A 15,015-nucleotide genomic window follows, 5' to 3' on the forward strand; every position below is an offset into this window, starting at 1 on the left:
GAGAGTGTTTTACTCTTAAAGGTGGCATACAGGTCAAAACTGAATTTCTTAACTACAAAGAAAAACACTGAGGAACAATTTTTAATCACACTTTGAGAACTTCACATTACTGCTTCTCACAAAACAAGGTCACTAAGGCACTTCACTTTTTAGTTTTTAACTGAGAAGTTGCTAGTGATCACAAGAGGGACTGAAAAGCACTGCCAAATATCAGCAAAGGAATTTATAAAACATCAGTGTAAACATTTCTGAAAGAAAGCAAAATGTTTAAATTTGTAACATTTACCTCCATGTCCAGATTATCTTGCACATCTTTGCTACTTTTCCCACTTTTCCCTGCTTTCGGAGGTTCCTGAAATTTACAGAGACATGTAAGTTTCCCCTACTTAGAAAAAGAAACAATTTCGGTTACAAAATCCATGAAATAAAATAAATGGCAACACATGCTTACTATAAAAGAGAAGATGTTGGGTTTTACTCTCTCTTAGCAAGCAGCATAGTTTTCAAATCAAGCTCAACTACCCCAATGCAAGTAAAAGGAAACATGCAATAGTTTTGAAATTTCAAGGAAAGCTGTCAGAAAGGAGATGGAACAGGGATGGGCAATAAAGCTGCAGAAAGTATTATGGCAATCAACCACTGCTTTCTAATTTTTAAGAACAGCTTAGAAATCTGGACAGAGACACTGGGGTCTGAGCAATTTCAAACCCTGGAGAATTGTAAGGAGGCTGGGTGGCCACAGCTAGTACAGAAGCAGCTCAGGGAATATATCCTACAGTTGCAAAGATGCAACAGGTGATCCATGACATCACCTTTAGTACAGTGGTACCTCGGGTTACATACGCCTCAGGTTTCAGACTCCGCTAACAGAGATATATTACCTCGGGTTAAGAACTTTGCTTCAGGATGAGAACAGAAATTGCGCAGCGGCGGCAGGAGGCCCCATTAGCTAAAGTGGTGCTTCAGGTTAAGAACAGTTTCAGGTTAAGAACGGACCTCCGGAACGAATTAAGTACTTAACCCGAGGTACCACTGTACTATGATCCTGAGGTCTACTTAAAAGTTTGACCCCATGTGTTCAAACTGAAAACTATGTACAACAGAGAAGAGAAGACATGCAAGTTCAAGGCTCACTCCCATAACTTTGTATGTTTATGACAGAAGGACTAAAGTGTAAACCAGACCTGAGACTTTCCCCTCCCCAGCACTTCAGAACACACCTGACAATCAGAACCCAGGTTAACAGCCATCACAGAACATCTGGATTTGTCCTTCCCCTAAATTTATCGGGATTTACCGTATTTGGCCTGTGCTACAGCCATTTTTGTCTGTTGGGAAACAGTGAGATACAAAAGATAGAGGACAGAGTGCAATAAGCACACAAATTCTGAACAGATGTGCAGATGTTGCATGGAATTCAACACTACAGGGTCCTGTTAAGTGGAAGAGGAGCCTTTTATCACAGTTTTAGCACTAAAACAATACTTCTTGGAATGTCTGAAAGAGGCCAGGTTTCTGCCTCAGTTACCCTGTCAATTAGGAAACAAAGGACAGGTTTTACTTAATGTGCCCAGTCAATGGAAGCCCTGTACAAGGATTTTTGCTTGTGCAATAGTTTCCCCACCTCCAGAACCACACACATAGGGAGGACCATTCCATCTGGCAAGCACAGCCTGATCCTATGTATGCTTATTCAAAATACATCTCATCAAGCAGCAGCACTTACCCCCAAGTACCTGTGGATAGGATTGCAGCATTACTTAAGATTTATGCCTAAACATCACTCACTTCAAGGCAATCATGTCTGTGTCAAGATGCCAATATGTTTCCCTACCCAAGCAGGAGGATGACATGTTAAACCTTAACATTTGTTTTAATTGCCTCTTTTTGCAAATACATGACAGAGCCAAATCCAGAAAGCTGACAAGCATATCTGGAAGTTTGTTAGGACATGCCCCAATTAAAATATAAATAAACAAACAACACCGGTTCCACCATACCAACTCTGTTGTGTATTTCCCATTGGCCTTAGCCATGCCAGCCTTTGGCATTACAGACTTCCCTCTCCCCTCCAAAAGAAACCCACCCACTTTTTAGCAAGAAACACCCGACATCTCCAGAAACCAACCTCAAAGCAAGGGGTGCTGAGCTGCCCTAAGCCTGCTGCTGCAACGACTAAAAGACTTAACTCCCGCGCCACAAATAAACCTGTTAGTCCTTAAAAAAAAAAAGGCCACAAGACTCTTTGTCGCTTTATCCCCCAAAGTACAAACTCGTGCCTCTTGCCCTTTTGTTACCCTTTTCGAGATCCGTGTGGGAGCCTGCTCGTAAAATAATGAAGCGGGGGGCGCGTGCGCGGATAATAATGGAAGGCGCGTGTCTTATGTATACGTGTGTACACAGGGACGCGTGTATTTTAACAAATCTTCAGGGAAGAAGAAGCAGCTGCTCTCAGGTGGTACACCTTTTCAGACCACCCTCCCCGAAGCCCAGCCAGTACTAGCGACCCCCCCTCGGACCCCCATAACCCCCTTTCCCCCCCTCCTCCACCTCCCAAACTCCAGCTTCCCCCGCAGGCCTGCCTGCACCCCGCCAGCGACACCCTCCCCGGGGCCTGCTCCTCTCCCAGGACCTCCTCCAGCTCGCGCCTCCTCCTCAGGCCTGACCTGGCTCACTTTCTCCTTCTTTTTATTCGGCATGGCCGGCTGGGTGGGCGGCTGGGGGCCCGCCAGGCCGGAGAGTCTCAGCCTCCCACGGCGGGGACGGTGGCTCCCCCTTCCTCTTCTTCCCCGGGGCTGCCGCTGCTACTTCACCGGCCGGCCAGCCGGCCTGCCTCGCCTCCCTCCCGGCGGAAGCTTCTCCCCTCTTCCCTCCCCCCCCCCAACCAGCCAACCACCCCGCCTTCTCGGACTCCTAGGAGCGGCGGCGGCGGCGGCAAAGGAGAGGGAGGGAGGAGGAGGCGGCCTCAGTCGGCAACTCTCGCTCCACGGCGGGGCGGGGCCCCTCCTCCATTGGCTGCGCCGCGTCACGTGGCGCCAACGTTGCTCTTCCTCCTCCCCCTCCTCCCCGGTACCTTCCACGTCCCCTCCCCCTCCCTGACGCCGACGCCACTGCTTTGGCGGAAGAGGCAAACTTCTCCTCACGAAGCCGCGGGCGGGGGGGGGGCGAGCGAGTCGGTTTCCCGCCCTTTTCCCCGCCTGCCTGAGGGAAGGAGGAGAAACAGAAACCTCAGCCCTATCGCCCCCAAACTGGGGCGGGATATGGGGTGGGTGGGAGAGAAGAAAGAGAGAGAGAGAGAGACAGAGAGCGCATCATATGTGCCATGCGTGCCGTCTGTTCTTTGCCTGGAGCCCTCAGGTGTGTTTTGTGTCCCATTGCCAGCGATTGAAGCTGCTGGTCTGGTCAGGTGTACATGAAATTAAGGGGTGCCATCTTGTCATTTGTCTCAGGCAGCCTTGGATCAGCCTTGTCTCAGCTAAAAGACGACCTAAAGCAGTGGTTCTCAAAACTTTTTTCCCTCTTGGCCATACTTTCAGAATAAAACTTTGCTCGTGTCACGCTGATTTTTTTTTTTATTATTCATAAGAAATCCACTGGAAAACACAACTAGGATGGTCCTCATTATCAATCTTAATGCTGTTGCTCATTTTGGGAAAAAATAATCTGTATTCTGTAAATTAAAAAGAAAGAAAGCTACTATACTACACTGAAATGTTAAAATGTTTATTTGATCGTCCTTGAATCTCCTCCACACATGCCATCCTCTCTTGCCACACCAATGTGGTGCACTACACCCTTTGAGAACCGCTGTCTTAGAGGAATGTGGCCTTAGAAGCTCTCTCTTTACGACTTTAAAACATGTTGTAGGGCAATGAAAATCTGTCCTAACCCCTCTGTTTATTTTGACATAGGACATCTTCCCTGGGAAACTGTTTTTCATTTATTACACTTGGCGAAAATATTCAATCTCTTTTGGAAGCACCCAGTCCAGTGTTTGAGTATTTGGTAGTGTATTTTGGGGGAATAAGTTCCCTGGTTACCGTTGTACTGTACATTTCAGGAACAAAATGAGACAACCATGTAATTAAACACACTGAGCTGGCAGTCCATAAAGGAGCAGGTGGAGATCAGTAGCTTTAGTCACATAACTTGGCCGGTGTTTTTTTTAAAAAACGCTTTGTAGTAGTTTTGTGGGCCAACTTACGCAGATGTAAGCTACGCAAAGAAGAGAGCACCACCTGTACAATCTTTCTTTATTTTGCCAGTAGCGTTTGTTATACATGTAAACAAATGAACTGTATTACGAGTCCAGTAACAGAATGCTATCATGCTAGGAGTAGCAACAAAATAACTCTGCATATACTGGGATTTCTGAACTTTTTATCTTTGGCTCTGGAATATCAACTTCCCTTTCGAACAATATTGCACATATAATCTACAGCCTAATCTTATTGATCCAGTTTAGCTACAGCAGCACAAACAATGGGTTGGATCCAAAGAGGCACCAGGAAAAGAGAAACAGCAGCTCCATAAAATCTTGAGCAAGAATCCACTCACAACATTATTCAAGGTAGATTCCATAGCTGATCTCACGCGTCCAACTGCACAAACAACAGTTGCAAGTTGCTCTTGTGCAAGTAGAATAATATATTTGGATTTATGACCTGACTACCCATTATGTTAACAACATGATTAGTAAATCTCATCACAGGATTTTAAAAATTAATTACTGGGGGGGGGGGGGAGCATGCTTGACACTGGCACCACAGCACACAGGGAGGAGCGATCTTGGAAAAGTTGTCCCCCCCGCATGGCAAGTAGCATTAGGCAAAACCTCCCATTGGTGCCAAATGCTAATTTACTGAGACTGCAGCTGGGAAAAAAAGGTTTAAACCTCCCCTCCTGTCACACTGAAGCACCAATGACAATTCGCCACATACACACCTGCACCTGGTGTGTGTGTGTTTGTGTGTGTGTGTGTGTCTATATATATATACACACACACCCTCGATATGATTGCTAATCATGCCATTAGCATAATGTGTAATTAGGCCTTGAGTTTCACTTTTCTCAAACAGTATTCTAGTGCAAAATATAAAACAAGCCTTCCATTAACAGAATGCACCACCTGCATGTGGTAAACATAAAGGACCCCCGGACGGTTAAGTCCAGTCAAAGGTGACTATGGGACTATGGTGCTCATCTCGCTTTCAGGCCAAGGAAGCTGGTGTTTGTCCACAGACAGCTTCATGTGTCATGTAGCAGCATGACTAAACTGCTACTGGCGCATGGAGGACCATGCTGAGTGCCAGAGTGCACGGAAACGCCGTTTACCTTCCCGCCGCAGTGGTACCTATTTATCTACTTGCACTGGAATACTTTCAAACTGCTAGGTTGGCAGGGGCTGGGACAAGGCAACGGGAGCTCACCCCTTTGAATGGATTTGAATCGATGACCTTCCGATCAGCAAGCCCAAGAGGGAGCATGTGGAAGAAGACCTAATTTGACCCAGTCCATTGACTTTTGCTGTGGACTCTATAGCTCCCTGACAATATTGACTGTGAGTCCCAGAGGACCTGTTCCCTCTATTGCAGGCCTTTTCCCACCAGGCCTGGGAGGGCAGGGTTTTGATTGACTCCAACTACAAAAGCTGAGGCTGCTGACCATCTTGGGTGTCTCTTAGTCCAGACCCAAGTCATGCAAACTAAGGCCCGGGGCCGAATCCGGCCCAATCACCTTCTATATCCAGCCTGCAGATGGTCCGGGAATCAGTGTGTTTTTACATGAGTGGAATGTGTACTTTTATTTCAAATGCATCTCTGGGTTATTTGTGGAGCATAGGAATTTGTTCATCCCCCCAAAAAAAATATAGTCTGGCCCCCCACAAGGTCTGAGGGACAGTGGACCGGCCCCCTGCTGAAATAGTTTGCTGACCCCTGACCCAGACCCTCCAAGTGTGCCTATTTTCCAGGAACATCCCTGATTTAGAGAAGCCATCCTTGCTTCTAATTTGATCTCGGAATGTCCCACTTTTCCTTAGGATGTCCCTATTTTCACTGGAGAAATGTTGGAAGGTATGGGATTATATGACCCCTGAGCCGTCTGAAGGCAATCCTGCATAGGGAAGTTTTTTTAAATGTTTAATGTTTTATTATGTTTTCATATATGTTGGAAGCTGCCCAGAGTGACTGGATCAACCTAGTAAGATGTTTGGGGTATAAATAGTAAAATTACCATTATGGAATGGCATGTCCCTATTTTCATCGGAGAAATGTTGGAGGGTACGTGAACCACCATTGGCAGGACTGGCAGCAACAGCAGCTGATATGTTTCATGCTTATGATACTATTTCATTCTTTTGCCAGTTATGCACATTTTATATTTGAATTACTTTGGTAATGTTTTATTTTGAAATCTTTAAGATAATATTTTAGTTTCCTGTTAATTATGCTGCTTTGAATGTATACTTTAAATTTCATAGAATCATAGAATTGTAGAGTTGGTATAGAAATGAAAAGAAAAATGATGATGCTGACGAATAAATGAATTTTACAAACCACCACAGCACCACAACTTCACCACAAATGCTGTGCAATAGCTGTGCCTCATCTGAACAAAAATATAACAGCAGAGAACCGTATTATAATTTAAACCAATCTAAAATGTTGTTTATTTTTATTTTTGCATTGGGTTTTAAATATTTGGCCCACACAAGCAGGAGCGTGTACCATGTAATTGTGATGTGCCTAGCCCACAGGCTGAATTTCCATTGAATCTGTGCCACAAAGACAAAATGTCAACTTCTCCTAATACAAAGGCATGTAACTTCACAGCTGTAAATCATTTGACCTCCTTATGTCTCAGCTCTACGGTAGGGATAAACAAGGACCCATTTATGTATTTATTTAACCACTAGCAAAATATCCATCATTATAATGGGATGTGTTTATGGAGAGGAGGATTACATTTTCAAGGGCACCTTGGGGGAAGCACACCGATAAACATTTTACCTTTCTCAGTCTCTGCCTCCAGACCTGATCCCTGTTGCTAAAGGGTAGCCATCCAGTGTCAGGGACACTCCATAAAAACTTTCCCAAGGGCACCACTTCCCTTATTTCCATAAAAGCAAACAGCAGCTGTTCACTAAGATGGGAGAATATTCAGGAGTGCCAACAAGAACACTATTAGGGATGGAGGTGAAACCTGCTTCCTGCCTATGGCGACTCCAGCCTTTGAAAATTAAGCCTGCTCTTATCTGCATAGTCCTACACATTTCATCTGCATAATCCCATTCTGGGTTCTGTTCCCAAGGCCACATCCACACTATACATTTAAAGCACTATTATACCACTTTAACAGTCATGGCTTCTCAGGGGCCACTCTTGGAAGCCACACAGATGGTGATGATTTCATGGCTGCTGCCTCTGTCCCCCTCCCCTACCTGCCTGCCTGCCTGCCAATGCCTTGTTTACTGGCACTGGCACCAAGTAGGGGGGGCCAATGCTCCCCCCAAATTCTCAAGGAAGGTGTCCGGGTCCCCATCCCAAGTTCTGTGGCGGCCATGCGCACATGCCAAAGGGCATGCTTGCATGTCGTGCTGATGTCACGCAGCCCCGGGGCCCCTCAATCGTGGGGGCAAGGCGGCACAACTGTTTACTGGAGTTTTAGGGCTGCAGCACTGACTGTGGACAATGTTCTGTATTCAGTGGTCTGTGTTTGCCTGAGCTTCAGTCTGGACTAAGGATTCTGAGCTCCTATGTTCTGATTCGATACATGATGTCCAATCACAGAACATTTCAGCATTTGGGCCTCTGCCATTGGCCCTTGAACTCTGAGTTGTGATTCGCAGCTTGGAAGTTTAGACAGCCAATCATGTTGGGAGTGGGAGTAGCCCAGGCTTTCAGGAATGTATATAAGCAGTTGCTTTGCCCCTGCTTCCCAGTTATGTAGTTCAATAAAGGTTCTTGCTGTTATCACCGTGTCTTGCCTTGTGGGAACCCACCTACACTTCAGATAACTAGCCAAAGGCTCCCCCAAACCTGGAACCAGAACAGAGGGCAAGTCATAGAGAAGATTAGACTGCATACACATTATACGTTTAAAGCACACACACACATCCCAAGAATCCTGGGAGCTGTAGTTCATTAAGGGTGCTGGGAGCTGAAGCCCCATGAACGGAAAACTACAGTTCTCATGTACAGTGGTGCCCCGCAAGACGAATGCCTCGCAAGACGGAAAACTCGCTAACGAAATAGTTTTCTGTTTTGGAGGTGCTTCGCAAAACGAATTTCCTATGGGCTTGCTTCGCAAGACGACAATGTCTTGCGAGTTCCTGCTGGTTTTTTCCCTCCCCCCCTTTTTTTAAGCCGCTAAGCCGCTTATCAGCTGATCCGATCAGCAGATAAGCCGCTAAAAGCCTCTAAAAGCCGCTAATAGCGCTAATCCGCTAATCCTTCAATGGGCTTGCTTCGCAAGAAGAAAAAACTGCTAGACGAAGAGAATCACAGAACGGATTCTTTTCGTCTTGCGAGGCACCACTGTACAGTGGTACCTTGGGTTACATACGCTTCAGGTTACATATGCTTCAGGTTATAGACTCGGCTAACCCAGAAATAGTGCTTCAGGTTAAGAACTTTGCTTCAGGATGAGAACAGAAATCGGGCTCTGGCAGCGCGGCAGCAGCAGGAGGCCCCATTAGCTAAAGTGGTGCTTCAGGTTAAGAACAGTTTCAGGTTAAGAACGGACCTCTGGAACGAATTAAGGTACCACTGTACTTTAAATGTATGGCATGTATGCAGCCACAGAGTACCGTGAGGTGGCCACAGGAGTCCTTTTCCAGATACAAAGGTCTTCAGGTTGAATTGAGTGGTTGGGTAGGCAGATGGCAGAAATAGGGCAAATAATCCCTCTAGGCCCATCTCTGAGTGTTACTTGAAGGACTGTCTTCATTTCCACAAAACACACATCTCTTTTTTTTATTCCTGGTTACTGCTCATGCTATTCACGGCATCCAATCCAGTATGAACTGCCATGCACCATGTTTCTAGGTGTTATACCATGCTGTAGTGGTTGGGAGTTACTCGTGCGTAATCCTGCTCCGTTTGAGCGTCAGATTGCCTGGTTAAACCCTCCGGACTATGCAGCCCATATTAGTGTGGCTGCCCTTAGTCACTCGTAGAATCTGTCTGTGGGCGTTTCTTAAAGCGCTGCCAACATAAGAGTTGTTTGACGCCCAATCGTCTCCACCTCTCACTGCGCGGGAGTCTCCTGTTCAGGGTGGGCGTGGGCAGCGGGGTGCTTGGGCTCTCCTCACTAACTTCCAACGAAGAGTCCTGGAGCCCCTGCACTTCCCTGTCCCGTTGCTCTCCTGGATCCCTGGTGTTACACTCATTCTCTTCCCCTTCTTCCCAGCTGAGTCTCCCCCTAGCGCTGGGACCTTCTCCTGCAGAATCAGAGACCCTCTCCTTCTCCCGTGCCTCTGATGTCAGTTCCCTGACACATGCAAAGCATCCCTTAAAAAAAGAAAAGAAAAGAAAAGAAAAGCATATATTTCAGGCCAATCAGAATGCAGCTTAAAATATCCCTTAACTGTGGATCTGTTTTTTAAAAGGCTTTTAAAATACAGTGGTACCTCGGGTTACAGACGCTTCATGTTACATACGCTTCAGAATGAATTAAGTTTGTAACCAGAGGTATCAATGTATTAACCACAATCAAAACATGATGGAGACATTTGCCTCAGACCGGGAGGGGGAAAGATGTGTGAGCAGCTGCTTCACACACACACACACACACACACACACAGAGAGAGAGAGAGAGAGAGAGAGAGAGAGAAAGGATTTATGTCAAAACTGAAATGAGACTACAAACTGTGAATCAATTATTGATGGCATTTTATCCTCGGATCAGCAAACTAGATCTCAAGGGTACTCGGGATAATGGATACAGAGGTTTCTGTCTCTAAGTAACTAGTTTATGAAAATGACTTTATGACAGTAGCCCATGTAAAATTAATTACCTGACAGTTTCATTCACAATCCGGTTCCTCTGATGTTGTAAGATTTCACACTGATCCTAAAAAATGTTCAGAGCTGCTGAGGTAACAGGGCGCACACTAAGTGGCCTAAGGTCAATATTGCTAGAAGGCAAGGCAAGTTGAGCCATGGGAACACTCAGATTACAGATACAAGCAGGTCTTGATATCGGAACACAATGCATTCTCAGAAAATCATTTGTTAGGTGAGTGCTCACACAATTGATTTCTATAGGGACATTTTTAATGCGTTCCCAACCACGAAATTTTGACCCCAAAATTATGGGGGGGGGGACACCCAGGAAAATCCTCTGAAACCTTGCAATACACGTACTTACTTTCAATATTCACACAAGCAAACGTCGAGTTTACTGAAATGCAGAACTGCTTGTTGTAAATTTATTCCAGTCACTGATCTCCTATGAAAATAAGCACCACATTTTAAATTCTTCTTTGGTAGAATAAAGGGAATGGAACTTGTTGGTCACAGCAGACATGTGTGCCTTCAAATACCAGGGAAAATATATCTGATGGGAAGCACAATCTCGGATCGCTGGAAATTTCCTACTGAATCATCCCACATAAAATACTCACTGTGTGACATCTGATGATGAACCTAAGGCAGCTGAAGCAATTAATAGGAATAAGTCAGGATTTTAATGTGAGGGCAACTCAAGCTGGTGTGATAAATGCTCGATATGAAATAGAATTATGCGTTGCAACTTTTAGGCTGTGAACCAGGAGAGCTGCTGCAAAGCCAGAGTAGACAAAACTGGGCCAGATGGGCAAATACTCTGACCTGGTATAAAGCTTTGGGAGGGACTGTGGTGATCACACAGGGCCCCCGGATGTTTCACCATCTATTGATCCCTGTGCCACCACTTTATTCCTTGCTGCCACCACCCAGGCCCTACCTGGGACGATACTGAGTCCAGTCAGGGTTAAATTGGAACATAAACCTCTGTTTATTTATTGCAGTTTAACAAGCGTGTGGTTTCATAAACAGTATTGATCAATTACAAACATGGGGTGCCTATCCAGACCTATAACTTCCGCTACCTGCTGTCACTCACTAAACCACCTCTCAGATATTTACTTGTCTTCCTAGCCCCTAACTGTTCCTGACTCAGCTTATTTCACTACACTAACTCAACCTACCCACAGACTCTATCCCAATTCACTCCCACTCCAACCAACCACCCAACTCCCAACAACTCCTCCTTCACCCCTCCCAGAGCTGGTTTTATAGTCCCTCTGACTCCACCCCCGGGTTCTGATTGGGTAACTTGTTTAACTATTTCACCTCCAGCACTCTCATATGTTAACGTGACAGGGACCAACACTCAGTGGCAGCGGGCACCCATTGCACCAATAAAATCCCATATTCAAACTCTAGTGCTGCTAGGTTTTTGTTTTTTTAAAGGAGTCATGTATAATATATAATAATATTTTTTATTTATACCCCAGCCCAGTGTGCCCCAGCCACTCTGCATGGCTTCCAACACATATAAAAACACAATAAAACATCAAACATTGATAGTAACAATCTGTTCCAATATAAAAGTCACAATAACTTAAAAAAACCAACTTATATCAAACAAAGCAATATTCAAGAATCCATCAGAATCTAATAGCAAACAGTAAAATTAAACGTCAGCAAATAACACTTAAACAGTTTACACTCACACAATAAAGAATTACCAATCTATAATCAATAAAAATAACAGCAAAACACAATGCAGAAAATACCATCATAGGAGTGGTGGCAGGTTATAAGTAAGGTATCAGGTTGAGGGCCCTAGGGAGCCACTGCCAGGTACTGGGCACAATGGAACAAGGACTTGACCTTGGAAAAAGCACAGGATCATAGAACTGTGTAGCTGGAACGAAGCCCAGTGGTCATCTAGTCCAACCCCTGTCTTGCAGGAATCACAGCTAAAGACTCCCTGAAAGATGGCCATCCAACCTTTGCTTACAGTCTTCCAAAGAAGGAGAGTTCACCACCTTCCAAGGTAGACTGCTCCACTGTTGGACAGCTCTTAGCATCAGAAAGTTCTTCCTAATGTTTAGTCAGTGTTGTAAACAAAATCTGCCCTTATAGAGTCTTATGTAGGTTCTCTATTGGTAGGAGAAAATAACAGAGGCCAATCAGAGAGTATTGAAAAGCAAAGCAGCTAGTAACCCTGATCTTTATTAAAGCTGTTGCAACAAGGTACTCCCCTCACACACAGCGGAGGAGGACCCAGAACAAAGTGGTGCCTGCCCTTATATAGTCATTTTGAATTGCCCTGCCCTGGAGCTCAAGACCACCCCTTCATACATCATACATACATCACAGAAGGGGTGTAGCCCAAGACCACCCCCCAGATACATCATACCTACATCACAGAAAAGGCGGTCTACAACAGAAATCTGAGTGCGTTGTTTATCTCCTGTCTGGCAAGTTACCTGATTGCCTTACCTGATTGCCTTTTCTGGTAGTCTGGCCATTCCTTCGAGATGGTAATTACTTAATTCCTGAGACAATGGGAAGGTTCCCTCACCCCCTCCCTCCTGGCAGAGAAACATTTGGTCAGTTTGGGAGTGAAAATGGTTTCAGGACTGTCTTCCTGTGCTACTTCAGACATGTGGTTTGTATATTTATGTACGTGTTTGCTTGGTACATTTATGAACATTTATTATATATATATATATAAGACCTTAATTTTTTTAATACATCAGGATATCCTTTCTTGCAGTTTGACTCTATTGCTTCAAGACATACCAGCTGTATCAGCAGAAAACAAGCTTCCTCCATCCTCTATGTGACAGCCCTCTGGTTTCTAATTCTATTTTTATTTTTTTCAGATGCATCAGGTTCTTTAGTTGCATTTATGTAGGTTTCAATCATTTTAATGGTTTTATGTTCCACTTGGTATTTCAATTGATTTTTACTCATTTATCGTGAGAGGAATGTAATGAGGTGGTATTCAAATGGCATAAGAATAGAAATTTTAATAATAATAATAATGACGATTAGCTGGAGATAGACTTTGTTATGTACTGAAGTTCTCACCCTGGGCCAGCAGGAGGATACTGTAGATAGTTATGCAAATAAGGGATCGAAAGTGACGTTCAGTGATTGGATAGTTTTAGAAAATTGTTACAGTTATTTTGTACTGGAGCTCTATATAAGCAGGCTGACTGAACCCTTCAGTTCAGTTCTGTTCTGGCCTGTGAATAAACAAGAGCTGTTTGAAGAATCGCTGTGTCGTCTGATATGTTCACCCACAACTTAACAGACTTCTCCTAGTAGTGGATGGGGGTGGCTGGGACAATATTTGTTGACTCTTACAACCCCCAGCGCCACCACCCACAAAGGTTGCGTGGTAAGCAAAACACTATGGAAAGTTGTGCAGACAATGCAAGTGTAGTGAGAATCAGCAAAAGTCACCCCAGCAAGATTTCTCCAGGGGATCCAAAACATTCTGCGGATGGAAAGAGACATTCTGTCCATGGATGGTGAAATCGGGATCCAGTCTAGACATTTTAAATACACACAAGGTCAAGGAACTGACAATTTGCTCCAGTGCAAACATTTTTTATTCTCAGATTCAGCGTATAATTGGGAGGGTGAAAATGATTGAACATGTTCTTAAAAGTACTGTATTGATTTCAGTAGGCATAAAATGGTTCTGGACTAAAGCCTTTTTTCTTTTTTTGCAATAAAGGCAATTTAATGAAAGCAGCAAAACAAAGCAGTGGTTTTTCTGCAAGGTAATGAATTATCTGCAGAGATAATCACAGCAGGCTTTGTTTTGTTTTTTGTTTTATTGGGAAGGAATAATGTCCGAGTAGAAACTCCTTCCGTGACCAACTGTTCATGGTATAAAGAGTCAATATCTAGCAGATGCTCTCAAACTCCAGTGGGCAGGGGACGATATGGTCACATTTAAATTAATTATGGGATCTGAATGGAGATGAAATAGATAGCATACTCAACTGTACTGTTTTTAACACTGATTGGGAGCCGCCCAGAGTGGCTGGGGAAACTCAGCCAGATGGGCGGGGTATAAATAATAAATTATTATTATTATTATTATTATTATTATTATTATTATTATTATTATTATTATTATTTGGGGCTAAAGATAATACCATCATATACAGAGCAAGTCTTGCTGAAGAATCAACATAGCTTCTGGAAAGGTAATTTTCCTGTCTCACCAAACTTTTAACAGTCTTTGAGAGTGTCAAAAAGGAGCAATTAGATGTACTTGAACTTCGGGGGGGGGGAATCTTCTGACCTTTTCCCATCACCAAGAGGCTCCTGAGTAAACCTAGCAGTCACAGGATAAGAGGAGAAGTGTTCCTGTGGATCAGTAAGTAACTGGTTCAGCTGTTAAGGAACAGGAAGCAGAGAGCAGCAATAAATGGCTAGTTCTCTTGAAGGAGAGATGGAGGAAATGGTTTCCCCAAGGGCAGGTATTAGAACCTGCACTTTCTAACATGTGCATCAATGATCTGGAATTAGGGTGGTCAGGTTTGCTGATGACACCCAATTCTTCAGTGTGGTAGCAACAAAAAGGGATTTTGAGGAACTCCAAAAAGATCTCTCCAAACCAGCAATTTCTGGAGAGTTTCACTGTTGGCTATGTTTGCTCTATATAATCCCCATTGAACCTGTTCTGTGGTGCACTCTCCCCTTGGTTATGGAAAAATCCCTGAAGAATATCTTTTTGGCATCTTCTTGTTCTCCCAAGATTTGTTATAATTATAGTTTACGTCTTGCTTTCTTAGGTTGATTTCTCTCTTTGATTTCTCTTTCTCCTTTGTTGTTGTGATCTTATGCTGCTTTTTATGACTTGATGTTGCTTTTACGCTTAATTTCTGTGCTGGTACAGCTTTTGTACTGAGCATTGATTATATTTGCATTTCATTGATTTTAATTTGTAAACCACCCAGAGGACATTTTAATAATAAAAAAGGAGAGCGAGCATTAA

General features: G+C 44.1%; 1 protein-coding gene and 2 long non-coding RNA genes across 5 annotated transcripts in view; 1 reads left to right on the forward strand and 2 right to left on the reverse strand.

Annotated features, from left to right (window-relative positions):
- PPP2R5C (protein phosphatase 2 regulatory subunit B'gamma) overlaps nt 1-2,943 on the reverse strand; it is a 75,824-nt gene extending 72,881 nt beyond the window's left edge. The window contains exons 1-2 of one of the 3 annotated variants that reach the window (XM_081192764.1): nt 2,667-2,943; nt 287-352 (exon numbers count right to left, since the gene is read on the reverse strand). In XM_081192764.1, the coding sequence (XP_081048890.1) occupies nt 287-352; nt 2,667-2,699 (99 nt within the window). In that variant the 5' untranslated portion in view covers nt 2,700-2,943. The remainder of the gene's footprint in view (nt 1-286; nt 353-2,666) is intronic. The other 2 variants (XM_081192762.1, XM_081192763.1) reach the window with 2 other exon arrangements.
- LOC308587594 overlaps nt 1-15,015 on the reverse strand; it is a 272,764-nt gene that overhangs the window by 75,663 nt on the left and 182,086 nt on the right. The gene's annotated exons all lie outside the window — the stretch shown is intronic.
- LOC308587538 overlaps nt 8,537-15,015 on the forward strand; it is a 462,158-nt gene continuing 455,679 nt past the window's right edge. Inside the window, exon 1 of the long non-coding RNA XR_014008428.1 lies at nt 8,537-8,762. This is a non-coding gene — a long non-coding RNA (uncharacterized lncRNA). The remainder of the gene's footprint in view (nt 8,763-15,015) is intronic.

This window comes from Podarcis bocagei, assembly GCF_964188305.1.
Source record: "Podarcis bocagei genome assembly, chromosome: 1".
Lineage (NCBI taxonomy): Eukaryota > Metazoa > Chordata > Lepidosauria > Squamata > Lacertidae > Podarcis > Podarcis bocagei.